At 51.4% G+C, this 26,786-nt stretch overlaps 2 protein-coding genes across 4 annotated transcripts; both read left to right on the plus strand.

Annotated features, from left to right (window-relative positions):
- The first annotated feature begins 935 nt into the window (after positions 1-935).
- On the plus strand, positions 936-21,765 carry SEC14L2 (SEC14 like lipid binding 2). Its single transcript, XM_033097309.1, has 12 exons — positions 936-1,123; positions 3,243-3,318; positions 7,777-7,820; positions 8,187-8,246; positions 8,518-8,706; positions 9,903-9,998; positions 10,181-10,241; positions 10,646-10,729; positions 13,837-13,943; positions 14,026-14,165; positions 14,314-14,483; positions 20,189-21,765. Exons 1-12 carry the CDS (start codon positions 1,070-1,072, stop codon positions 20,317-20,319), a joined length of 1,212 nt encoding a protein of 403 aa, XP_032953200.1. The 5' UTR covers positions 936-1,069; the 3' UTR covers positions 20,320-21,765.
- Positions 21,766-23,457: 1,692 nt separating this feature from the next.
- On the plus strand, positions 23,458-26,759 carry MTFP1 (mitochondrial fission process 1). 3 transcript variants are annotated; one of them, XM_033097310.1, is made up of 4 exons: positions 23,458-23,669; positions 24,445-24,572; positions 24,902-25,137; positions 26,121-26,759. In XM_033097310.1, exons 1-4 carry the CDS (start codon positions 23,603-23,605, stop codon positions 26,191-26,193), a joined length of 504 nt encoding a protein of 167 aa, XP_032953201.1. In that variant the 5' UTR covers positions 23,458-23,602; the 3' UTR covers positions 26,194-26,759. The 3 variants fall into 3 exon arrangements, with proteins under 3 accessions (XP_032953201.1, XP_032953202.1, XP_032953204.1); XM_033097311.1 differs by having other exon boundaries at positions 23,466-23,669; positions 24,905-25,137; XM_033097313.1 differs by lacking the exon at positions 23,458-23,669 and adding an exon at positions 24,075-24,208.
- Positions 26,760-26,786: the final 27 nt, after the last annotated feature.

The raw sequence follows: 26,786 nt of genomic DNA on the forward strand, positions 1-26,786 counted from the left end.
CAACCCAGGAAGTAGTGGTCACAGAGGAGAACCCGTACTAGGCAGTGCAATGGGTGAATTACATACATTCGCTCACTGTATCCTTTCAGGCTGACTTGAAATCCAGACCATCTATTAAGTTGGTGCAAAAGTAATTGCGGTTTTTGCAATTATTTTTAACCTTTTAAACCGCAATTACTTTTGCACTAAGCTAATACCTCCAATGAGTGAATGAAGAAGCTTGGATTCAGAGAGGTGAAGTCTCTTGCTAAAGTGTCCTGCAAGTGGAAGGTTCAGAACTCCAACCCAGATCTTTGAGGCACTCTTCCATGCTGTCTGAGGGTGTGAGCAACTTAAGAGCAGCTCTTGAAGTGCTGGAAAGGTCAGAGGCGGGGTACAGGGCCCTGGGTGGGGAGATCCCGTCTGTGTTTCCTTGTTCCCCCTCAACCTGTCTGCCCACAAGTGGAGGGGGAAGGCTGTCACCACGGAAAGGCCCCAAGCTGGGTTGGCAGTTGTTGTCCAAAACCGATGGCAGAACAGAAGGGCAGGGGCTCCAGAGAGAAATTGCCAATACCACAGTTCCCAGAGGCAGGGCAATGGCTAGGCATAAGGGGACCTGACCTCCCACAGTGTCACAGGCAAGCTCCCTGCTGTTTTGGGAGGAGAGGTCCTCTGCTTCGGGGGCCTGATCTTAGAAGAGCTCATAGACAGTACCTAGATGAGGAAACAAAGACTAATAGAGCTCAGATGTCTCATCTGAGGTCACACTGCGAGCTAAGAGTAAATTTGGGACTAGAACCCAGATTTCCTGTTCTTTTGATGCACTCTGGCCCCGGCCTGGGTTGGGCAATGTTGCTCACCTCCTGGCCTGGTCTCCGACTTCAGGAGGGCGGAGGGGACGCGTCAGAGGCCCCCCCCCCCCCCATGCCCCCTCGCATTTTCTTATTGGCAGGTCCTTTAAAGGGCGGGGCTTGGCGGTCAGCCTAGTGGCCGGGGCAAAGGCTGGGACTTTACTTCAGCGGCAGAGAACGAGTCCAAGCTCCATCAGCTGCTGCAACCGCCGCGCCCCAAGCCCCGAGTCTGAGCCACGATGAGCGGCAGAGTCGGCGACCTGAATCCCAAGCAGAAGGAGGCGCTGGCCAAGGTGAGCTCTCATCCTGGCCCGGCCCCGGCCGCGGCCAGGTCCTGGTCCTCGCCCTCTGGCGGCAGCCAGCCGGGAAGGCGCTGGGTGGGGGGCGAGCGACGGTCCACGGCAGGCGGGCTGCAGCGCGAGCAGCAGCTGCGGCACCTGGCAGATCACGTCCCGCCCCTCCTCCCTCTGCCGGCTGAGGGGGCCCGGAGAAGTTTAGCCACCCCGGCCCGAACCCCGAGACAACCCTTGGAAATATCACTGGGAAGAAGTGGTTGCTCTAAGTGGAAGCCCTTGGAGGCAGCTCAGGGCACAAAGACGACATTCATTCTCGGAACTGGCAGCCGGGCCCTGGGGGCAGGAGCAGGGCCCCCAGGTTTGTTTTCATTTCCGGGAGGTTTTCCTCTTGCATGGGGCAGTGGCACCAGGGAAAGGGCGCTGTACAGCTCCTTAGGAGACTTCCATAACCCCCACTCTGGTCCCAAGTCGCTCTGCGTGCGACCTTGGGCAAAACCAGTCCTTCATCTGTTTGCTCCTTGATGAACAGAAATGAGGAGGTTGGACCAGATGCTGTGGAAGGGAGCACCTTTCAGTGTGAAGTCTGGGATGGTTGGGGTTGGTTTAAGTGGAGCCCGCCGTCCCCTGTCCTGCAGTCCAGGCCCTTCCATGGCTGGGGAGCTGGGCTGATGCTCTTTAGATTAGGAGGTGAGCCTGGCTTTGCCTGGGCACTTAGGCAGAGGACGGAGCGACAATTCGGCGGCTGGACCCCCTCCCTGCCACCTAAATCTCTTCTTGTCTGTCGCCCTTAGGGAGAGGGTAGGTTGACTGTTCTTGGAGCCAAAGCCAGTGGGGTCCAGACTCAAGGTTTGGAGGCTCCACAGCCACGCAGTTTTCCGTTGCTGGGAAAGAGTAGGGGGAGAGACGTCTCCTGCCATGACAAAGCGGCTGAGGCACCAGCCCTAGGAAGGTTTTGCCCAGGCTGGGCCTCCCCCATCCCAGGGAGGCTGGATAGGGAGGTTTCAGATTTTACCGCTGACCTGCAGTGGAAGTCAAGCACAGAGGGATTAGGTGGTGATTAAACTGGAAACCAGGGGCTGGGTAGGGTCCTTGATAAGGGGTGGCTTCAGGCCTGGGCCCTGGATTGAGAAGTTTACCTGGGAATCTGGGAGCTGTTTGGGGGATGGGATGAGTCCCTGGCTGACCTGGTCAAGGGGCAGAGGTGGCTGGTCCTCATTGATCCCCTCTCCGGCTAGAGTAAGATGAGTGGCTGGGAACAGGAGGTATGGGGAGGGCATGCGCAGCGGGTGTGCTCACTTCCAGGGCAGTGAGCAGTTGCAAGTGGGTGTGGCTCTCCAGTGGGGTCACTGTCCATCTTTCTTGTTTGGCACTCCCTGCATTTCCCCCCTTCATGGCTTCCCGTTGGAACTGTTCCCTCCACCTGGATGGCCCTCCTCCTCCTGCCTTTGATGTCCTTCAAGCCCAACTCAAATGCCAGTTTTTTATATGAAGTCATATGAGACCACTTTCTTCCTGGCCCCGGCCAGAATCAAACTCTTCCTTCCCTTTGCTCTGCGAAACACGTTGCTCACCAGTCCATTTCTAAGGGGGCAAAAGATCACGAAAGAGTGTATGTTCTGGCCTTGGAAAAGACCCGGGTTTGCATCCCAGCTCTGCTGTTTGACCTTGGGCGTGTTAATAAGCCTCTCTGAGCTCTAATTCCTTCATCTATAAAATGGGGACAGTAATAGCTCCAGGGACTCTGAATGAGGTGGGAATAAGATAAGTGCCAAGTTCAGTGCTGGACACACGAGGAATGCTTGGTAAACTGACATCTTTTCCCATGGCATGTCCCAGAACGTCTACAATCACAGTTCACTGAGAACATGAACCAGCCACACTGGAGTGTGGAAGTGCATGCAGCCAGGCAGGGACAGTGTTTGAATCCCTTCCCACCTCCTCCTGCCACCTCACTCCCCCCTGCAAAACAGACAGAGCGCCCCACGCAGCCCAAGTGCCCAGTGTCTGCAGAGTGGACCCGTGTGGAAGATGGGTCCCGCAAAGCCCCTACGGAGAGTCCTGGGCAGAGGGAAGTCAGGTTGGGACCTGTCATTCACCTAGCTGTTTCTCCCTACAGTTTCGGGAGAACGTCAAAGATGTGTTGCCCATCCTGCCGAATCCAGATGACTATTTTCTCCTGCGCTGGCTCCGAGGTGAGGGAAGGGGGGCTGCGGGAGGTTGTGGCAGGGGCTTGTTCTCGGTAACAGAATGGCACCCTCTGGAAACCTTGGCCCTGGTAATCTGAGAATCTGGAATATTCAACCTTTAGAACCAAAAGGACCCTTGGCAATCGTATAACCTCAACCCTCCTACTGGATAGATGACACTGAGGCACAGAGAGGTGAAGTAATTTGCCCCAAGTCACACAAGTGCTTGAGCTGCAGGCAAAAATAGGACTAGTGCCCAGTGCCCTTTCCATCCGCTCTACTGATGGACTTGGAGAAGCAGATTGAGGAAAAGCTGAGAAAGGCCCCAGCCATGTGGGAAGTCGGAGGCACAGCCAAGTTTAGAACCAGAGTCCTGGCTCCTGGAAGAGGTTGGGCCCCTCTGTGGCCTGTTGGGATGGCAGGGTACCTACTGCCAGCAGTTTGGCAGCTTAAAGAAGGGACGGAGTACATGGGGAACATGGGGGGCTCAGCCTGAACTACGTTGACAAGACTCCCCTCAAGCCACCACCAGACTCCAGAGCGCCGAGTTCTAGTTCTAGCTGTGCCTCAGTTTGGCTGTGGTACCTGGGCTAGGGGTGAACATCTGCCCTAGGACCCTCTCTGAGAGAGCAGGATGAGACAGGGTGCCCTGCCTATTGCAAGAGGTGACATGACAGAGCTTTACACGTGGTGAGGCAATGTGCACGTTTCTATTAGCATCAGGGTCACATTCAACCCCGTGCCCCAACTCCTGAAATCTTTCCGTTCTTTTCCATCTTCTCCTTCCCCTGTGTTTCAAGTCACGTGCTACCCTCTCTGGTTCTTGTGACATATTTTTTTTTTTATAGAAATTTTATCACCAGACATAGAAATGATAGAGAATAAATTCCACTTTCTTAGATTAGCAGAGATTAAGTTGTGATGTGGAATCATAGTTCAAAAATTAAAGTACAAATCGTGCCTGATTATTTATTTATAGATACACACAAGGAGTCTTGGGGCAGGTGAAGAGCTGGCTTTTCATTTTTTGTGCAGAAACTGAATACAGCTGGCATGCTCTGAGGGACTGCTAGCAGGTACCCCAGGGCATGTGCAACCAGAGAGCCACATGGGGCTCTGCAGGACTCTGGAAGTGCCAATTTCCCCTTTCCCTAGGAAAGCTGCACACCCATGCTCCCAGCCCACCCAGAGAGGGTGGAGGGGCAGGGCAGGGATGGCAGAGGAGTCCGTCCAGGGCTGGAGGATATTGTGGCCCAGGACTTTGACAAAGGGCTGTAGCTAGAAGGGGGCAGGTGGAGAAAGTGGGAAGCTAGTGCTGCCTTAAAAGACCAGCTGATTTCCATAGTGGCCGCACCAATCTGCAGTGCCATCAACAGTGCAGGGAGACCATCAACAGTGCAGGGAGACCACTTCATGGATGGTGTAGATGCTTGACCACTACACTGTACACCTGACGCTGAAGTTGAATAATATTTTATGTCAACTATAATTTACATATATATATATATATATACACACATATATATATACACATATATATATACATACATATATGTGTGTGTGTGTGTGTGTATATATATATATATATATATTCCATATCCATCCATCCAATGGAATTGTAACAGCTATATACGATGTCAGAGGGGCAATAGATTGGGGTTATCACTTTGTGAGTGTGTAATGTCTAACTAGTGCATTGTTTTGTACACCTGAAACTAAAAAAAAAAAAAAGGCCAGCTGTATTATCATCAAACAAACTACCGAACTGCTGTTAGGTGAAGAAGTGTGGTTTCAGAAAGCTGTGAACAACAACACAGCTTTCTTTTATCTAAGAGGAGGCCGGCCCTGGGCCCTGCAGCTGGTTTCCCAGGCACCCCCAACTCTCCAGTTCTGGGATAACCCCTCTCTTTGCAGGAACATCAAAGAGTGTGGTTATCCTCATTTGACAGATGAGAAAACAGGCTCAGAGAGGGAAGGGCACTTACCTGAAGGCACACAGCTAATGTGAAGCAGAATCAGGGCAGAAACCTAGTGCCCCAGATCCCCAGGCCAGCATGCTTTCCAGTAAGCCACAGCGGTCCCCTGAAGCCAAGCTGTGCCATTTCAGAGGAAGTATCTCCACTTTATTTGTGCCTCACATTTCTTGGGCAGGAGCTTAGGCCTGGTCAGATTCTACTGTGAATTTCAATTAGGGTTTTTGTTGTCTTATTATTATTATTATTTTAAGGAACATTTTCTCTTTCTCCCTTTGGTCCCAAAGGAAGTATCTGCAGGGTGCACACGAACAGAATGTCTTTCTCTAACCGAAGTGTGAGCTGCAGTTTTACTCTTTTCCCCTTTCCCCCGGTGGGCTCAGTTTTCTGTTGGCCTCAGGCCCTGAGAGCAGGCCCACACATCTCCATTGTCTCCTTTGACTTTGGCTGAGCTCTGGGCACCTCAGCAAGGAGGGTCAGATGGCAAGAGAAAAACAAGGAGGTGGTAGGAACCCTGTGGAGGGCAGAGCAGGTCTGAGTCTTCTCATTTTCCAGGCCTAGGAAGTGATCAAATAAGAACCCCGGAGAGCTGCTCCTAGATGGGCTTCTCCGGCAGTACCCTGAGCCATGCTTTGAGCTGCCCCTGACCAGGGTAGCAGGAGCCCTGGAAAGACCTGACTCAGCAGGCCTGGGGAGGGGACCAGTCCAGGTGCTGCCAGGGGCAAGTGGCAACGCAGGGAGGGCCCTTGAAGAAGACCCTGGATGTTGGACCCTGGCAGATAAGGGTTAACTGGAGAGCCACCCTGAGATAAGGGGGCTCACAGTTCACCTCCACTCCTATTCCCTGGAAGATAAGGTCTCTCCTCACAGTTAGGGGTGTCCATCCGATGGAGAATTGCCACTTTCACAGTCCAGCTGACCTCCCCTGTCACAAGAGCATATTGCCTTGCATCTTCCACGCTGCCAAGATGGCACATCAAAGGGCAGTCAGAAGGAACTTCCCAAGAGTGAAGGCTGTTCAGTTCTGCCAATGTATGTCCAGCTCCGATGACTGGCGTGGCATCGCTCAAATCTCCTGATGCACCACGGGTGCATCAAGAGGGACTGGATTTCATGATAGCAGAATCAGGCAATGTGCTCAGCCACTCCTGGGGAGCAGTGATTAGGGACCAGTGACAGTCCAGAGGGCAGCCTATCTGGCCCAGGTTTTGTGGCTGTCAAGCAGATCTTGATGTTGATCAAATCCACAGAGCTGGGAGGGACAGTTCATAGGTCAGGTGGCAAAACTGGTTAGAATCTGGATCTCAACATCTCTTTAAAGGATAAAATGAAGCTGACTGTTACAAGATGAAATCTGTTAGGGATGAAGCCAAGAAAACCACGTCACAACATATGGGATGGAAGCTTAGCAGCAGAACTGCTGAAAAGCATTTAGGGGTTTCAGCTGACTCTAAGTGCCACCTGAGTTCAGGGTGTGACCATTGCCCAGAAAGTTCTTAGGCTTTATTGGAGAATGGTAGACAATACCTGGTGCTGTGCTCAGCTGGGGACAACACACTTGAAGAGGGGCAATGGCAAACTGGAAAACACCCAAAGGGAAGTTTTTGGGTGAACTTGAAACCAAGCTGTGAGGAATGGTGAAAGGATCCACGAAGGGGCAGCATGAAAGCAGGAGGGACGCAGCTGGCAGCACAGAATTTGCCAGTATTGGAAAAGTGGTCACATGGCTGAGGTCACGACCACTCTCTAAGTGTCTCTGGGTGGATCTCCACTCAGTAAAACAATGAGGACTGAGTGCCAATGAAAACTCAGCTTATTTGGGAGCAGGTGGCTTTGAGGGGCGGGGGCGGTAAGGTCTTTGTGTTCAAGTTTGAGTCAGACAACTTGTTGGGGTTCGTGCATAAAATAGAGGTAGCCCATGGGAACTTTAATTCTGAAACTTTTCAGGAACCCTGGGAGGAGGGCCCTCTGTATCCCATTGGGGTATTCGTGGGTCCTTTGAGGACACGGCAATGTTGACTGGAAGCTGATCAACCCCCCACCCCCATCCTACTGGGATTATTTGCCAGTTTTTCCCCAGATTACGGGGCGGCTGTGTTCATCTTCGAACTGTGGGTCAAATTCTCAGGTCTGGATGTTAGACTGTGGACGAGATTAACTTTGTGTAAGGGCAAGGCTAAATGATAAGGGAGTCCAGGGTTCGTTTTCCCCGAGAGGTGATAAGACCCTTCACCTGATTGCATTCACTGGGGTAAAACTCTGAAGCTGCAATGCTGCCCCCACCTGCCCTGAGCTTTGACCTGCTCTCCAGGGGCTGTGGTGCTCCGGAGGCCCTCAGGGCAGATCCTCATATTAGCGTCTGCATGTGGGCTGATCTGAAAGTTAACTGAGGCACGACAGAGAGGGGCTGGCCCCAGTATGGGAATAGGGAAATCTTGTCCTTGGTTGTCCAGTCTGCTAGCCTAAACTTGACCAAATTTTGCTGTTACAGCAAGAAGCTTTGACTTGCAGAAGTCCGAGGCCATGCTCCGGAAGGTAAGATCCATTTGTTTCTGAATCCCATGCTCACCTCCATGCTCGCCTGTCAGAATCACACCTTGCTTGAACTTCTTCTGCCCGTGACTTGTATGACATAGCTGAGTGTTAGCCAACCATTACTGCTTTAGTGAATTCTCTTCCCTGGAAACACCAAACTTTCACAGGTCTGGGCCAGCCAAGAATTACTTCTGCTGAGACCTCTAAAATACGCAGCGCCTTCTTTTGCATTCTGCCAGTTGCCGTCTCATGACTTCCCTGTGGTCTGGTGGTCTGTTCACGCTGTCACCTATTTGCTAGATGACGATTAAGGGGCCCTCCCTGTTCTGCCTTCATTTTATTAAAGCCCTGCTTGTGTGTTTGCAGCATGTGGAGTTCCGAAAGCAAAAAGACATTGAAAACGTCCTGAGCTGGCAGCCTCCAGAGGTGAGGACAGACGATCCTGGCCCACCCCTCTGTTAGGTTACAGGCCCACAATCTCACGGTCTGTGTCCCGGGTCTATGGGAATGGGACTTTCAGAGGAAAAGTCTGACACTGCCAAGTGGGCCTAATGGTTCCCAGAAGGGAGGTCCATCAGCACCCAGGGGAAGGCTGTGGTGGGAGAGATGGATGAGTCCAGAGAAAGGCCCTAGGATACAGGAAAGGTGGGCCGCCCTGGGCCTGCTGACCAGGTGCCTTCTCGGTGTCTTTCCCCAGGTGGTCCAACTGTACCTGTCTGGGGGCATGTGTGGCTACGACATGGAAGGCTCTCCCATCTGGTACGATATCGTTGGACCTCTGGATGCCAGGGGTCTGATCCTCTCAGCCACCAAACAGGACTTGCTGAAGACCAAGATGCGGGACTGCGAGCGGCTGGTGCAGGAGTGTCATCGCCAGTCTGAAAAGGCGAGTGGACAGCATGGTTGCACATGAGTTGATCACAGTAGAGGCGTGCAGGCAGAAGCAGCGTCGCAGAGGGACTTGAGCACATCTTCAGGGCTGAGGCCTGGAGGTCTGGATTTCATAGACCAGTGACATTTCAACGCTTTAGGGACTGACATATGTTGCCAAATTTTCAATTTTCCAAGTAAGCACTTCAAAACGATTGCCAGCTCCTAGGTACATGACGGTGATTTTTCTCATTTATCTGGGCACCAGTGAGATCTTTGTCATGGATCCCCCCATCCTGAGAAGCATTTGGGTGTCACGGGTGTGGATGAGCTCAGAGTCTGTGTTTCTCTCACTCTGTGTTTAAAAAAAAGATAAGGACAGCTGATTTCCTTACTGAGAAAAAGGTTGAAGAGTAAACTCCAGCTGCTACCATGCTCTTTCCTCCTTCCTTCCTCTTCAGCAGGTGTAAACACCCGATGGAACGATGGGATTAAGTTTGGGGCCATTTTAACACGGGCATCCACAAATATTCACTGAGAGCTTAGTGTGTCCAGAGACCCTGAAGCCTGGGGAGGCAAAGAAGCATTAGATGGGAATGCACCCTTGGGGTAGATAGACAGCACCGTGCCCGGGACGAGATGAGTGGCTGCACAAGGCCCCCTGGACGGAGCGTTGTGTGCTGCACACAGAGGAGGAGGGGGCCACCAGGGCAAACTGCAGACCAGAAGGGACCTCAGATGTAACTGAGATCCAACCAGTGGTTTACTGGATGAGAACACAGAGACCTAGGTAGGAAGGGTGACTTTCTGGGCCACAGTTCCGGCCTGAGGTGATGACCGTGTTTCCCCGAAAATAAGACGTAGCTGGACAATCAGCTCTAATGCGTCTTTTGGAGCAAAAATTAATATTATAGTAAAATAAGACCAGGTCTTACAGTAAAATAAGACCGGCTATAATGTAATATATAATATAATATAATATAACATAATACTGGGTCTTAATTTTTGCTCCAAAAGACGCATTAGAGCTGATTGTCCAGCTACGTCTTATTTTCGGGGAAACAGGATATCTCCCTTTGGAAAACGCTAGGTACTGCCCTGCCCAGATCCGGTTGCAATATGAGCACATGACACAATCAGCATTTGCTCCAAACTGGGTGGGCTCCTGCAGTGGGGCAGGCTGCTGTGACTCTGCTCCTCTGTCCTCTGCAGCTGGGGAAGAGAGTGGATACCGTCACCCTGATTTATGACTGCGAGGGGCTTGGCCTTAAGCATCTCTGGAAGCCTGCTGTGGAGACCTACATAGAGGTGAGTGGTAGGACTGGGGAGGCAGGGTGGGACGGTGAGAGAATGGGAGAGTGGGCCCCTCTGCTAGGGCGCCCTGTGGGACGGGTGAGGTGATGGCAGCAGAGTCTAGCCGGGAGGAGGCAGGGCCTCTTGCTGTGGCAAGAGGTCTGAGCCTGCTGGGCTCAGTGATTTTGTTTCCACAGTTTCTCTGCATGGTTGAGGATAATTACCCTGAAACACTGAAGCGTCTTTTTGTTATTAAAGGTAAGTTGGGAACTCCCCGTGAGGAGGCCAAATGGGAAAGAGGGGCTCAAGAAGTTACTGGGACAGATTCAGGAGAGTAAACGGGAGTGAGCCCAAGGAAGGGATCTGAGGACCCTTGACACATCCAAACTACATTCCAATCGACAAAGTGTTAGGATTTATTACTGCCTTCGAGCCACCCAGCGGGTGAGACAGGAAGACTATACCCACTTGGCTATTCCCACTGTACCGATGGGGAAGCTGGAACTCAGAGAGGTGCCCGTGCTGAGTCTCACTCTCGAGGCTCCCGTGTGGGCTCCACGGCACTAGGGGACATGTGACCTGACACAGGGGGCTGCAGACGACACTGTTAGACACAGAGAGGGCACTGCTCCCAGTCTCACATCACCTGGTCTCTGTTCCAGCCCCGAAACTGTTTCCTGTGGCCTATAACCTGGTCAAACCTTTCCTGAGTGAGGAAACTCGTAAGAAGATTATGGTCCTTGGGGGTGAGTAGCCCAGACTCTTCTCAGTTCCACAGGACGGCCTGTGGCCCAAACTGGGGACGGCTTTAGAGGTATGACCTCAGCCACAAAGGCAAAGGTTTCTTAGCTGGTTTGGTGGCAGTGGGACCCAGGAGCAAGCTGGGGCTGGGCTAGGGCCATCCTGTCTGTTTTCATAAGAACTCTTTTTCTCAGACACTCTAGAAGAAAGTACTGAGCTCAGCATTGTAGATTCAAAGATGAATGAACCGCCAGTCCTTGCCCTCAAGGAGCTTACAGTGTTAAGCTTACAGGAGTGAGAAGACCTTTAGGGAGAAAGCTATGATAAAACTAGAAAAGGTGCTAGAAACAGCCTAGAGGAGGTGCCATGGAGGTCACAGGAGCAGAGGTTGCTTCCAGTTGGGGGCAAGTTGAAGTGACTTTATTTGATGAGCACTGACTAGGTGCCAAGGCGACAAAGGTGAATCAGACAAGAGTTCCTTGAAGAGTGCTCACCCCCTTGGGGAAGGGAGACATGAACCCACTTGACCTAGGGAGGAGGTGATGTTTACCTCAGCCAAGTGCTGTGGAACGAGTGCGAGGCAGCCAGATGAGGCAAGATAGCAAAGCTGTCGGACTTAAGGAATAGCATTGAGCAAAGACCTGACACACCGTGGCACGGCAGTTGTAGAGGGCATAGAAGGATATGGCAAGGGATGAAGCTGAAGAGGGAGCCAGGGGCAGGTCACAGAGAATCCAGGGCACTATGCTGAGAAGCTGGGGCATGACTCTACAAGCCACTGGGAACCAAAGGAGAGCTCTTAGCAGCCGATTTTAAATTGAGACACACCATATTGGCAAGATCACGAAGGACAGATACCAGTTTGCCCACTATGGCCATAGTCCATGAAATAGGTGTTGCAAGCTTGAGTCGAAGCAGTGTCCATAGGGATAGACAGGAGAGGATGGATTGATAAAGGACTCATTTAGGAAGTAGAACAGCAGAAGTCAATTGACTAGATGCAGGAAAGGAGGAAGAAAAATCTAGAATGGCTCTGGTGTCTGGCATGCACGACAGAGTATTGCAGTCACTGATGGAAGTAATTCAACTGAGGAACATAACTAGAATAATAAGCTCTAAGTTGAGTTTGAAGAGTGTGAGATACACAGATGTTGGAGACACTGGATGGAGCCTGAAGCTTAGGTGTGAACTCCAGCCTGGAGATTTGGGAGTTAAAGGCAGCAGCTAAGACCTTGAGAGGAGATACGACTACCCACAGGAAAACAGAGGCTAAGCCCTAGGGAATATCCAAGCTCAAGGGCTGGCAGAGGAAGAGAAGCCCACCAGGGAGACTGAGAAGTGACTGAGGAGGTAGGCAGGGGAGCAGGTGGGCAGGGATTGGGTATGCAAGGAAGTGGGGAGAACATCTGGCGACAAGGGGGGCCATATAGGAAGATGGCAGGAATAGAGCCAGCCAGGGACAGACAGGAACCAGTTTTGTCAGAGTGTTAAGTGGAGTGGTGGGAGAAAAGGCTAGAAAGGTAGATTGGGACGAGGTAGATCAGGGCAGGCTTGAGGCCACCTCGACAGTTGAACTTGGGGCTGGGGATTCTGAAGGTTTCTGAATGTTGACCTTTAGGCAACACATTGCAAGTGGAGATTTTCCAGATGTGTGCTGGTGAATCCTAGGAGTGGAATGAGGCAGTCTGGAAAGTCCAGGACTTCAGGGTTCTCGTCCTTGCTCTCGCAACAACAAGTTCTGCTTCTTGTTGCCTCAGCGACTCTCAGGAAGAGATGTCGCTGGTACGATGGGAAGAACCGCCCTGGCCTTACTCCAACTCTCCAGCTGAGCGGGAGGGGAAGAAGTATAAAATCTGAGCAAAGGCTCTGGTGGTTTTGGCGTCTCTGCTACCACCCACCGTGGGCATGAGACAGTTAGGTTTCCTGGCAGCACAGCTGTGGAGGAGGTTCAGTCTGTTCTCCCACCCACACCTGGAACTCTTCCAACCAAACCCGACTCGGGCTGAGAAGGTACAGGATCTTCAACAGAGGAGGGAAGACATTCACTCGGGGCTGGTCAGGATAGCTGAGCAGCACAGATGAAATCACCCTAAGACCACAGACACCGCGTTCCAGGAGTTGCATGGTCTTAGCTCTCTGAAATCTGAGGCTGGGAGACCCTGGGCCGTCTCCGTGGGTTTCCAGCCAGCACCACTGGCAGAGGACACTGGGTTGTACCCCATGACTTGAAGCTGCCGCCTATACACGGTTTCTAGAATCAGCATTGGAAAGGTTTCCAGTATCAAAATATTGTACTTGGCTGGTATTTGTTGAGGAAATTGGAATGGAAGAGAAGTGGTTCGCAGCATTGGCGGCACTAGAGTCAAACTGTCCTCGTTAGGGAAGGGCTTGGGTATTAAAAAAAAAAAAAAGGCCAATTACTGGCAACTTAACGGCCTGAAAACCTGGAGCAGAAGTGAAATTGTGGCTGGGAAACCCATTTCAGGGGTCACTCTATAGTGATGCATTCAGTCCGCAAGTCACGAATGAGCACAGTTATGTGTGGGCGAAAGTGGGGGATGAGACACGGTTGGGCCGTCACGGAGCTCAGTCTGACCAGGACGGTTCTTGTGGATTCTGGCCCTCGTCTGCCACATATACTCCCCCTGCATGGACTACCCTTCCCTCCTTTCTTTGTTCCCTCCCCCCCGCACTTCAAATGGTTGTATCACTTTCCTGGGAGCGACACCTCACTCTCCTATGTGTCGGGCACTTTTACAGTTTACGACACCCTCTCAAGTACTTGGTTCACTTCATTCCTCCATAACGTATTGGGGCAGGAGGAACTAGGCTCAGAATGAAGTCGCTTGCCTAAACCACTCAGCTGGCCAGAGACAATGGGGGCAGGACCCCAGGACTCCTGATTCCTGGTCCAGGGCAGGGCAGTGCTCTGGGTGATGGTTCCTCCTGAACGCCCTGCAGTGCTGTGTGCACGTCACATGCTCCTAAGTAGCCTGTTTTGTGTGCAGGGGCAAAGGGATTTTATTCTGCCTCTTTGTGTAGACTGCCCGGGCTGTGATGAAATTTTGCCTAGTGGTGACCCTTCCTTCTCCTTCTTTACCTCTTCTGCCAGGAAACTGGAAGGAGGTTTTACTGAAATATGTCAGCCCTGACCAGGTGCCTATGGAGTATGGGGGCACCATGACTGACCCTGATGGAGACCCCAAGTGCAAATCCAAGGTATGGGTCGCCAGGGGCTGGAGGTGACCAGGGAAGCCTGGCTCAAATGCACAGTCCAGCTGACTCTACGCTCTGCTTCTAGATTAACTATGGGGGTGAAATCCCCAAGAAGTATTATGTGCGAGACCAATTGAAGCAGCAGTATGAGCACACTGTGCAGATTTCCCGTGGTTCCTCCCACCAAGTGGAGTATGAGATCCTGTTCCCTGGATGTGTCCTCAGGTAGGGTTCTGGACCCTTCCAGGAGAACTGAGCCTTTCAGCTGTAGGTGCCAGTGGGTGGGCTGGGGTGGGAGAAGCCCTGGTGACAGGACCCTAGAGAAGGCACACATGGACAAAATCATGTCTCAATGGGTGGATGTCCTCTGAAGGTGGCAGTTCATGTCAGATGGCTCGGACGTCGGTTTTGGGATTTTCCTGAAGACGAAGATGGGGGAACGGCAGAAGGCAGGGGAGATGACAGAGGTGCTGCCCAACCAGAGGTACAACGCTCACCTGGTGCCTGAGGATGGGTCCCTCACCTGCACCGAACCTGGCATCTGTAAGTATCTCTGTCGTGGCTGAAAGGCCCTGCCCTAGCTGTCTGCCTGTGACATCCCTCTTTCTCCACGCTGTTAGAAGTTCTAACGTTGCACAGGTGAGGAAACTTAGGCTAGGGGAAGTGAAATGACTTCCTGAAAGTTACCTCGCTGGTTCCCAGCACGGTGGGACTCTGATCTGATCCTACCCGGTACAGGTGTCACAGGGCTAGGTGATCACAGGGGTTCCGAATGTCTGCTCTCTGGTCCAGGTCTGTCACTGTGACCAGACATCTCTCGGGAATTCTTCCCCACACATCAGAGAGTCAGAACTGGCTGGGGGGGTACAGGCATCATAGAGTAAGCAGGGTCTCGAAAAGCTCAGCCTTGATCCCTCTGAGCTTCACTCATCTCCAGGTTGATCAAGAAATGGGCACAAAATGTGCACAGGAAGTTTAACCCAAGAGGAGTACGAATGGCAGAGAGTCATGTGGAAAAGTGTTTGACTTCGTCATCTTTGCTGTATCGATTAAAATTCCCGTTGACTCAGCAATTCTACTTATGCCAATTTAGCCTACAGAAACATTTACACAGAGACACAAAGACATAGCTATTAGGAAGTTTCTAGCAACTTGGAAACTGACAATAACCGAAAGGGCCTTAATGAGGTCTTGTTAAATAAATTATGGTCCATCCGTACAATGGAGTACAATAGATCCACTAAAGAGAGTAAGTTCACATGTAGTATGTCTGATACATGTTAGAAAATAAAGTATGAAACATAGCCTATATGGTATACACTCACTTGGGTTAATGAAGTATACACAGGGGAGAATTCTGGGGAACCTACGCTACCTGTACTGGTGGTTACCTCTGGGGTAGGAAGCTTATAGAGGGCTTGCATTTTTCACACTGCAGCAGGTCCTCGGATAACATCACTTTGTCCAATGTTGTTTCATTAAGTTGATGAGAAAACAAAAGGATTCCCGGCCAGGGCCACTGTGCGTGTGGAGTTTGCATATTCTCCCCACGTGGGTTTGCTCTGGGTACTCTGGTTTCCTCCCACATTTCAAAGATGTGCATGCGAAGTGAACTGCTGAGTCTACGTTGTCCCAGTATGAATCAGTGGGTGTGTGTGTTCGTGTGCCCTGGGCTGGAATGGCATCCAGTCCGGGGTGGATTCCCGCCTTGCGTCCTGAGCTGCTGGCTCTGGCCACCTGTGACCCTGAATTAGAATAAGCTGGTTGGAAAATCATTATCTTACTTGTTTTTCTTAATCTTTCTTAAACGTATGGATAGCTCACATTTATTTCAATGCTTCATATGAGAAGTATTTTGGGTCTTTAGAAGTTTGGTGATGTGTCTGTGAGAAGAAAGAGGATCTTAACCCTCGTTTATATCAATTAGCCTGTGCTAAAACTGTTTATATCAATTCGCCTACGGTCATTTCACTTTTTCGCTTCAAGTCGCAGAACCTATCGACAACATTAAGTGAGGACTTCCCGTCGTTCTGCAAATACAATTTATTTCCAATGACCATATACTACGTTTAGAAGCAGAAAACCCATATACACACAAACCCTATCAAATCTCCAGTTTCTTTTCTGTCAGAGCCAAGGCGCTGGGCATGGAAAATCAGTGAGCGCAAGGGCTTTATCATCAGGTTGCGATGGAGCTGCCTGAGGACTAGTCCTGAAGCAAGTGACTGAGCCCCCCTGAGCTTCCGTTTCCCGATTGCTCCAGTGAGGATCAAATTCTCTACCTCACAGGGAAATGTGATGAGGAAATGTCGTGAGGTCTGTGCAGCACTTAGCATAATGCCTGGCCTACAGCGAGCACTCAGCACACTGTAGCCCACCATGACTGTGATGAGGGCAAGACCTGGGCGAGAAGGGCCATCCTGGGGATAGTGCTGGAGATGGGGGGAGCCCTGGGCCCCATTTCCACAGTGGCACCACCAGAGATCTGAACCCGCCCCATAGATAACTTGGCCTGTATCTGTCCACACCGTGACTCCGACCTCAGGTTCTGTGTCCTTCCCTACATGCCAGGCAGCCTCCGGTCTCTACCGCCCCCTCCTCACAGATACTCTGCCATATGGCTCTCCAGGGAGGAGGAGTATTCTTGTTAGTGAGCAGCCAGGTCCTGGGAGAGAAGGCGTAAGCCGCGAGCTTCAGCAGCAGCGAGGCTCGGCCCCAGCCCAGATCCGGTCATCCACAGAGCACAAAGCACTGTGTACACATAAGCTTGGATTTCTTTATTTACTGGGCCGGGAAGCTGAGGTACAGAGACGGGATGTCCTCTCTCGCACAGAGTAGCTTGTGTAGACACCAAGAGACAGAGGCGATAGAAAATCCTTGGATCCTGGTCCGGGATCTCTTGGTTGTAGACTGTCCCAGAGATGACGACCAGGTTCACCCCGAGGTGGCAGAGGAGAATGGAGAAGAGGCCAGGGAAGCAATTTACCGCAGATCATGCAGCCAGGAGCAGAGCCCAACCCACTAGCAGGCTTTGCGCATTTCCCTTTAATAGTATCTGAAGGACACAGCCGGAGAAAGGAGCGTGAAGCTCTTAACAGGCTTCGGGTTGCAAATCCCAAATTTTTTTGAGCTCTTCTTGGATCCATTCCCAGGTGGAGCATATACCATGTTTCCCCGAAAATAAGACCGGGTCTTATACTAATTATTGCTCTAAAAGACGCATGAGGGCTTATGGTCAGAGGATGTCACCCTGAAAAAATCATGGTAGGGCTAATTTCCTGGTTAGGTCTTATTTTCGGGGAGACACGGTACGTGCCCGCAGGGGCCTTGAGTGGGAGCTGCTTGTCCAGTCCCAGGAGAAGCAGAGGCAGGCTGCAGCGTCCATGCCCCCTTCCCAGGTGTAAGGACAAATAGGTGGGATCAGCCGTTGTCTGAGCCCGTGGCTCAGGTAAGACCGGCGCCCAGAGAAAACCCATTGTTCGGTTATAAGCTCACCTGGGTAAGGGCAATGTCCGTGGAGAACCAGGCAACCCCCTGCAAAACAGAACCTAGTCACCTGGTGGAGAAGTGAAAACTGTGCCTGGCTCCAGTGGCAAGAGCACATTAACTCACTCTCTCCAGGCCGCTCCTGTCCGTGACCGTGTCCTTAATTACTGAGGAGGAAGAACAAAGTCGGAATTGATTTCACTTTTCTTCCCCTCAACAAATATTTCTTGAGGGCCTGAGTCAGGTAGAATACTCTATAGGGAAAGAAAAAGATTCAGAGAAAAAGATCTGGACTTTGCCAGGAGTGCACAGCGTAGTCTAGAAGACCTGAAACACTAAAGGTTAAGTAGTATGGCCAGGCAGTGTTGGGGAGAAAAGAGCCCCGTCGGGCACCAGGCTGCCTGGTTTCGGAGTCCGGCTTTGCTCCTAACTCTCCGAGTGTTCTGAGCAAGTGTCTCTAAATAACTAGATTTTGCTTTCCTTCTTAAAATGAGGGGAGTGAGCTAGAGCAGGAGATCTTAATCTGGGGTTCATGGACTCCCCAGAGCCGTGATTGTCAATCTTAAAAACCAAACACCTCCTTTTTATAACAGGGTCTCATGGCCCCTTCACTATTCAGAAATGAAAGTCACAGATAATATAACCCACTGACATAGATCATTACGAAATCAATATCATCTATCTGGAGAAATAAAAGGAAGCTAATTTAGAATCTATATTTTTTCCAATACATACATGAGAGGGCACGATTACAGCCATACACCCCCTCTCTTCAGAATGGCACTTTTCCCTTTGGCAACCGCTGCCCCAGACGATCCATGACGGGCTCCAGGGGATTTAAACTTGTGTGAAAATTTCCCCTGATGATGAAAGCCTCAGATGCGCAAGCGGGTCAGTTCAGGAGTTAAGGAGCCCTCGCCTCGAGGGTCTCTGGGGGCTCTAGGAGTCTGTGAGTACGTGACTGGTGTCAAAATGAACCAAGCAATTCATGAACTCCACTCCCCTCAGGCCTGGACCTCTTCCTCGGAACAGCTCCTTCCTTGTTTCTGAGGGCAGAATATCATGCTAGACAGAGCCATCTCAATCCTGGTGCTTAGTCCAAGGCACTCAAAGATTTCTCCAGCACAACTGACTCTAGTTGCTAAGGCTCTGTCATTCGGCAGAGAGGAAGCTTTCCTTTTTCCAGAGGGACTATGGGTCCTGTGGGGCAGAGAGCAAAATGAGTAACTAATAGTAACTTCACACCATGAAGAATGGTGGTGTGTCTACCCTCAGTCTAAACTATGCATTTTTTTTTCCAGGGGCAGGAAGGGGAAAGGTTAAGTCTCAGAATTAAATATACAGATTTTCTGGTTTTGTTTTTGTTTGTTTTGTTTTGTTTTGGCTGGGAAAAGTGACAGAAGACCAGGATAGAGATGGGGCAGAGCTAGTGCTTTTGTTTTCACACTACGTTCTGTTGAAGGGGTCTTTGAAATGCAAAAACTTCTCAAAAAAAAAAAGAAAAAAAAAAGGGTTAGCTCCTTGGCCAGAAAAGCTTTTCTGTCAACTTCATGCCCATTTTCTCTCTAAAAGAGAAACCATTCCTAACAGGTCTTATCTATTATCTTATCAAATATTTTCTATCCCTTTAGAAGCATTACATGTTGCCACAATACACAGGACATGTACACACACGTATACATTCACAGGAATTATACCTGTCATTCAATGTATGGTTGGAGGAATTTTGAAATTTTAAAACTCATCACAGGATTTGAGAAAACTTTCCTTCTAGAACAAGCACCTGAGCAGTATCATCAAAGAGAACTTGGGAATGTAGGTACACCAAGTAGCAAAGCCCCCAAATTTTTTTTACATCTATATTGACAAAAATGTTACAAACTATATACAAATTGCTGCAACTTGCTTCTTTGACCTAAGGATACACTGTTTCCCAGTCACTTCTTAGGGAGCTAACCTCTCTCTTTTTATATCTGAACAGTATTTCATCATACAGATTACGATATAAACATTTTAAGCAATTCTTCTTTGAACATTTGACTTTTCCCAAACTTTTAGTTTTACAAACAGGGATGCAATGAGCATCTTTGTCCATTTCTATTTCTATGGGATAAATTTCAAAAAGTTTGCAGTTTACCTTTTGTCAGAAACTGAACAGGGCTGGGCTTTTCAAACAGCAATGCAAACCAGAGGGAAATTCCACCTCTATCACTTCTTCACTGTGACACAGTGACCTCCTTTTTTATGGGACATAAAACAGGACTAATGCTGAACTCATAGAGTTATTTTGAGGAGTAGTAAAATTATATATATATATAATTTTTTAAATATATATTTTATATATATATATATATGACCAACCCAGTGCTGAGACACATAAATAGCCGCTGTTACCGTTACTATTATTGTTGTAACAACCACTGCAGCTATGAGTTCTAATCCTTTTTCAAGGCCTAGTTCAAGCTCTAATTCCTCTAAAAAGCCTTTCACGTGATTTCAGTCTATAGAATCCTCTTTCCAGGCTGTTACATCTTTCCAAGATGTGGGTGTCTCTCTCACTCTTCTGGCACTTGGCATATTCTGTCATACTGTTTTCTCTCCGTGAACATCTTGTCAATGCAGCTAGACCCAGTTGCAGAAGGTGAAGGACCATTGCTCCTACCACCTTCATCCCCATTACCTAACACACTGCCTCGCTCAGTCAACACCAATCACTATCCCCTGAATGTCCCCTGAATGTCTGGTTTTCTGCCTCCCCTCAGATGTCCTGCGGTTTGACAACACCTACAGCTTCATTCATTCCAAGAAAGTCAGTTTCACTGTGGAGGTCCTGCTTCCTGACAAAGCTTCAGAAGAGAAGATACAAGAGCTGGGGTCAGTCACCCCAAAGTAATGCCTCCTCCCACAGCAGGCCTGGCTCCCTCAGTGTCTCCCTGTCAGTTTCTATCCCTTACAGCAGTCATTTTCCAGCACCCTGACACCCAAAGAACCTGGGCAGAAGAAAGACCTCCGCTGGATCTGGGGAGCTTGTATCTCAAAATTAGGAAGAGGGAGAGTAACAGGAGGGGGTCTCCTTGCCGTTTAGGTACTAAGAATTCCCCAGGGGCTGGGCACCGTGACAGGATCTATTTGTCCTGTAAGCTGTGTCCACGTCACCTACTTGTGACAGCTGAGACTGGAAGGGGTTGTCATGGGGTGGCAGCAGGGAAGAAATTAGAAAAAAAGGGGAGAGATTGAGACTTAATACTTCAGGGAAGCCAGCAGCAGGGGAGGAACTTGCAGCCAAATGAACGTGTAAGGCTAGATCATAACAAGGAGTAACAAGGTAGCCGGTTGCTAGAATTATGGTGGGGCTCAGAGGCCCTTCTAGTCTTCCTATCACTGAGGATGGGGTCTTTGGCTTTCCTCAGGTCTCAGGAGGTGGCCAAGAGTCAGCACAGATCTTCCCACTCAGGGGTAGACAGGCAGGCCTTTCCATCTCCTTGAGTGAGAGCTTCAGCAACTCCTGGGCCCACTGGCTGCCTCTTTAATTACTAATGATTGTCATTGATTCAGAGCTTCCTGGGACAGTGAGCTTTGGTACCCAGCCACTATCCTCCAATGCAAACAAAGCACAGGAAAATTACCTCCAGGGAACCTAGCTCTGAGAAGGGCGGCTGGGGATGGGTGTGTCCTGACGCTTCCACTGCCCTTCTCTGTGTCGCAGCTTCCCCTCAACTAACTCTCCATTTGAGCCTCCTACACAAAAATGAAAAGCGGGATCCAGACAGTAGAGCTCAGTGAGAGCATTTGCCAGTTTGTTTCCCACGGTGCTGGCCAACTCGCTTCCTGATTGACCTAAACAAGGGCCTTGGCAGTTCCATCTCTGTGGGAGGCCTTTGGTGGGTGCCATGGGTTCCTAGTGCCTGGTGGGGAAGCTGCCCAGGCAGGAGGCCAAAGGCCAGGCCAGCATCTGGCAGAGCCAGGGGCTGGAGGAAGCCACAAATAGCCTCGGCCCCTCCATCCACGGTGACAAGCAGGGATAGCCATAGATGGCCACAGGGACGCTCAGCGACCAGGAGAGGGCACCGGCTCTGCGGGCAACCACAGCTCTTGTCCCAACCCCATGTTCTGCAAACGCACACCACGTCCTGGGCTGCAGAGAATATGGGAAGGAGGCTCAGCCTGGGGAGCTGGTCTGGCGAAGCTGAAGGAGCTGGAGGAGGGACAAGGCTGGCGCGGACCTGAGGGGGCCATAGGCCGCTAGGGCCCAGCCAGAACCCTCAGGAGGACATCCCGACTTTGGTTTACAACGCTCTGTTAGCAAAATTAACCAATGAATAAAGCAACGTTCAGTGCACAAGGAGTGGAAGTCAATGCCTACCGCCTCGCTCCTCGCTGTCCATCACTCCAAGCTCTGCCTCAGGAACCTAGCAACACTTAACGGCTAGTAGGCGGGGCGCATGCACAGAAACCACCCTCTACTCCTCTGGCGTGTACTTTCCCATGGGGCCCAACGGCCAACTTGCCTCCTGATTGGCCCAGCTGGTGGGCTGTCTTCCGCCATCTTTGCTAAGGGCAGTAAGGGTACTTCTGGTCGCCTTCACGGTCAGGGCGGAGGCCCCGCCCACTCGGACTTCTCAATGAGTGCCGGGTGGTTCCTGCTCGCTGACACTTGCGGGTTTGGCGAGCGCGCGCAGCGCCCGCAGTGGGCCCTGAGTGCGAGGGAGGCGGGGAAGAGACGATCACGTGGTCTTAGGGACTCTCTCCTAATTCCGCGCCAGCACTGCCAATGTTTCAGGGGTTTTGAGCCCGGAGCCCAGCTTCCTGCGAGGTCACCGCTGAGAGACAGCGACGCCCAGGGCTGTAAACGGGGTCCTCAAGAGGGAGTCAGTGGTCTTCATTTTCCCCATTTTTACTTGACGATAATAAAAGCTAATTCTTTAATGAGCGCCTGCTGTGTACCATGCAACAACTCTGCTTACGCTTTGTTGTAAATATTCAAGGAAATAATACGTGTAAGGCATTTAGAAGAGAGCCTGGTACAAGTGAGCTGCTCATTTGTTTACAGACGTGACTAACAGCTAATAGGCAGAACAACTGGGATTTGAACTCAGAACTGCTTGTCTATGCTTGTTTGTAATGGCTGTGTCTTTGCTCACTGATACCCTCAAAGGATTCACAGAACTGCACTCATTGCTCACAGGAGTAAACTGAGATCCAGCAGGGGAAGAGCTCCCTCCTTGGTAATCACTAATTGCTAAGTCCCCTCATTCTGTTCTGATCATTTCCCTGAAGTCTTGCACCCCAACCCTGTTTCCCTGGCCTCATTTATTCATTCATTAATTCATCCAAGGTCCTGCCCCCAAGAGGCTCTGTCTAGGGGCATACGGACCCAGTGAGACCCCAGTGCTTGATAGATGAACATGACACCTGCAGGGAAGGGACTCTAGAGTCCAAACAAACATCCACCTGGCCAGGATGCGCACCATTCACTCTCCCAGCCTCATTTACCGAGCTCACCTAAGAGCACGGGCTCTGAAGTCAATCCAGGCTTCACCACTTAGCAGTTGTATGACCTGGGAAAGTGACCCATATTTTCTGTGCCGCTATTTCCTCATCTGTAAAGTGGGGGTCACAGGTTGGTGGGAAGGTTTAAGGAAGTAATCTGTCTAGAGTCTTTCTTCAGCTGGTCAAGTCTTTAGCTGTTAGTCTTTGACCAACGGTCTGGCCAATAGAAAACACAATTAACCATGAGTTATAATTAATCCTCGTCCTAGGAGTGAACGCTGTCGTGTTCCCCATGTAACGAGTGGAGTGAGGCTCAGAGAAGTACAGGCTCTTACTCGAGGTCACACATCTAGGAAGTGTAGCTAGGAAGTGTAGCATACTCCATTTGAATCCCAGACTCTATGGCTGCCAAACTACAGTCAGTCCTGGGAGACGATGGTGCCAATCGCTCAACCGCTGAGAAAACATGAAGAAAATTAATCTGTAAAACCTAAGCCTGGGTAGGGGCTTCGGTGCGCGGAGGAATTTACAGACGCTCCCTGCTGGCGGGGACAGGCACGACCTGTCTGTCCTTCAGTCTTGGACCTTCCACCGGTCCCGCTGCTTTGGACAGGAGCGCTAGTGGGAGCTGAGGCGGCAGCGGTGGCAGCACAGGTTGCAGTGACCAGGACGGCAGCAGAAGCGCCATGTCCGAGTCGCCCCCTCAGGGTGCCGAGCGCGACCTTTACCGGGACACGTGGGTGCGATACCTGGGTGAGAGCGGGGCGAGGGGCACAGCGACTCCCCCACCACGTAGCTATGCAAAACAGGGGTCGCCGGCTGCCAGTCTGGGTTCTGGAAAAGGTGGGAGGATCTTAGTTCTGATTCTGCCAGGGCCAGAGACAACTCAGAGAGGGCTAGGGACTTGCCCAAGGTCACACAGCTCTGGTTGGCCCAGCCTGCCCTTGGGGTCTCTGCTGGTCCAGTCTCCCAGGTGGAAGCTCGGACCGGCTAGGAGGAACAGGGTGAGTGGGGTGCCCTCTCCCAGCATGCCCTGGGCACTTGCTGGGTAGCTAGAGCATCTGGACTCCTATCTTACCTCATTGGCTCTGTCTGAGCTTCAGTTTCCTCCTCAGCAAAAAGAGGAACACAGGGCCTCTCTCATCTGGTGGTAGTTGTAAAGGTAGAATAAGATTAAGGCACAGAAAGGCCTGGCACATGGTGAGTGCCTGGTCAGTGGGACTGCCCTTGGTCAGTCTCTGTTGCTGCCAGTTTCTCCGTTAGTGCATTCTTCTGGAACCAAGACTGGGAAGGCAAGTGAGTGAGTGATAATGGTGACTGTACTCAGCTCACCCACTATGGCCCTAAAGTCAAAGTAGGCATCATGGGTGCCATTTTATAGGCTGGGAAATGGGATCAGAGAGGTAAAATCACTTGTCTAAGGTTATCCAGCTACTGTTTAGCAGGCTGGGATTGGAACTAGCTCGATTGAGTGGCCCGCTGTGGAGCAATCCATGGGCCCTGGAATTAAATATCCCCTCCTAACCAGGCTACGCCAATGAGGTGGGGGAAGCCTTCCGCTCCATGGTGCCAGCAGCTGTGGTGTGGCTGAGCTATGGTGTGTCCAGCTCCTACGTACTGGCCGATGCCATTGACAAAGGCAAGAAGGCAGGAGAGGTGAGTGTTAGCCTGCCACGCAAACCCCCGCCCCAGTCCGCCCCCCCCTTGTGGTTCAGTCCACAGCCTTGCATGTGGTAAAGTCACCGTGGTAAAAGCATGTGCGACAGACAGTCCAATCCCCACAACCTTGCCTAGTGCAGTCCCTACCCCAATCCTGGATATGGACGAGTCCACCCCCCATCCCTATATGTGGTACAGTCCAGAACTTAACACTTTTGTGGTCTGTCCCTGTCCCCCACTTCCCTCTCCCTGGTCCAGCCTCATACCCCTTGTCTACAGGGTTTCCTGCCCCTGTTCCTACCGGGTTAAGTGTTTCTTGTGCCTAGCAGACGCCAAGCCCTGAAGAAGGCCGCAGCACCAGGGTGACCATAGCCGTGGTGGACACCTTCGTGTGGCAGGCCCTGGCCTCTGTGGCCATCCCAGGATTCACTATCAACCGTGTGTGTGCTGCCTCTCTCTACATGCTGGGCACTGCCACCCGCTGGCCTCTGGCCGTCCGAAAGTGGACCACCACCGCCCTGGGACTATTGGCCATCCCCGTCATCATCCATCCCATCGACAGGTGGGCACTGCTCCCAGCCTTAGGGACCATCCACTCTGTAGGTGGGGATACGCCTTGAGAGGTGTGGGGTGTACCCACTTTGCACAGAGTAGCAGAGGCAGAGCTGGCACTCAGGGCTCTAGAGGTAGAAAGGATGGCCTATGCCCTTGTCATATGATCTGGCAGGTACTTTGGCAGCAAGGCTGGGGGGGGTGCCTGGAGGGCATGGGACAGAGGACAAGTAAATTCGCAGAAAAAAACAACAAAAAGTCTTAGTGTTACAAAATCAGCAGAGGCAGGCAGGAACAGGTGCACCCTGGAGGGGATAGGTTTGTGGAGGTTTTGGTGACAGAAGCCCAACTAAAATTGGATTAAGTAGGAATTGTTTCGTGAAACTGAAAAATCTAGTTATGCTGTTTTCAGGCATGGCTGGATCTAGGCACCCAAATGATGTCATTAGGGGGTTGGGTCTCCCCATCCTGCTGCCCCTCCCTGACCCCATGTTGGCTTCACTCACTTTCCCCTCATGGGAGCAGAGATGGTCCCCCAGCAGCCCCCAGCTTCCATCCGACCAGCTTAGCAAGCCCCATAGGAATCTTCTTACTAGTGACAGCAAAAATCCAAAGGAAGACTGCCATTGGTCCATCCTGTCATTGTCCATTGGGCCCAGGGGTGCCCACCCCTGAGCCATTTCCACTTTTCTGATTTGCCAGGCTTGGGTCATGTGCCTGCTCTTAGAACCAGAGATAGGGCCAGACCAACATAGAGTGGGAGGACGAGTCTTTCCCCAAGGGAACATAGCTGACACTGAGACCCTCGGTGAGTCTTTTATCCAGTCTGTGCCGCAGTTTCTCCAACTGAATAAAGAAGAGCGCGATGGCTGCCACTTGGATGGCATTTGAGCCGTGCATCTGGGAGTCCCTTCCCTAGCCCTGACCGCCTGCCTCCCGTTCCCCCATTAGCACCCCTTGGCTGCTTGCTCATCACCCTCCACTGCCCCACAGGTCGGTGGACTTCCTCCTGGACTCCAGCCTGCGCAAGCTCTATCCCTCAGTGCAGAAGCCCAGCTCCTCCTGACCCCACCCTGGTACCGGGCCTGGGGGTTGGCCCACCCCCTGCTCTGTTCCAACTGCCTCCTCCTGATGGGGGATGCGATGCCTGGCTCCCTGGGGTCTGAGGCCCTGGCACCTGAGTGGGTTTGAGCTGAATGGAAACTGAGAGACAAAGGCCTCAGGGAGCGGCGGCCGCAGCGACTGGCAGACAGGGGCGGGACCTGAACCCCGTCTTCCTCCATGAAATTCGTCATACTAAGTGGGAGTGGACCCTGGGCGGGCCCAGCCCTGTCTTTTGACAGGAAAGCAGCATCCTCCCATGGAGGATAAGGGGACTGAGGCCCACAGAGGGCAAGGACTATGGCCAACATCACTTGGCACGCTGGGGACCCAGGACTCCCAGTGGCTTGGCCGAGTCCCCCCATGGCAGCGTGGCTGGACGGAGGAACAGGAGGCCCTGGGAGGAATGCAAGAGTGCAGTAGTGGGGACCCTGAGGGCTGATTCTCTGGCCAGCCTGTCCCTGGGGTGGGGTCGCTGGGGCCTGGCTGGAAGGCAGGACAGCCCTGGTCCAATAAATCCTTACGACATTGCGTTTTCTTCTCCTTTTCTGTTGGGAA

This window comes from Rhinolophus ferrumequinum, chromosome 25 (assembly GCF_004115265.2).
Source record: "Rhinolophus ferrumequinum isolate MPI-CBG mRhiFer1 chromosome 25, mRhiFer1_v1.p, whole genome shotgun sequence".
In the NCBI taxonomy this organism is placed as follows: Eukaryota; Metazoa; Chordata; class Mammalia; order Chiroptera; family Rhinolophidae; genus Rhinolophus; species Rhinolophus ferrumequinum.

Bases quoted from the DNA above. Each gene is read 5' to 3' on its own strand.
- SEC14L2 (XM_033097309.1), top strand. From the start codon at position 1,070: ATGAGCGGCAGAGTCGGCGACCTGAATCCCAAGCAGAAGGAGGCGCTG. The intron at 3,319-7,776 runs GTGAGGGAAGGG...TTGCTGTTACAG, and splicing joins TCTCCTGCGCTGGCTCCGAG to CAAGAAGCTTTGACTTGCAG. The intron at 13,944-14,025 runs GTATGGGTCGCC...CTCTGCTTCTAG, and splicing joins ACCCCAAGTGCAAATCCAAG to ATTAACTATGGGGGTGAAAT.
- MTFP1 (XM_033097310.1), top strand. From the start codon at position 23,603: ATGTCCGAGTCGCCCCCTCAGGGTGCCGAGCGCGACCTTTACCGGGAC. The intron at 24,573-24,901 runs GTGAGTGTTAGC...TCTTGTGCCTAG, and splicing joins AAGGCAAGAAGGCAGGAGAG to CAGACGCCAAGCCCTGAAGA. The intron at 25,138-26,120 runs GTGGGCACTGCT...ACTGCCCCACAG, and splicing joins ATCATCCATCCCATCGACAG to GTCGGTGGACTTCCTCCTGG.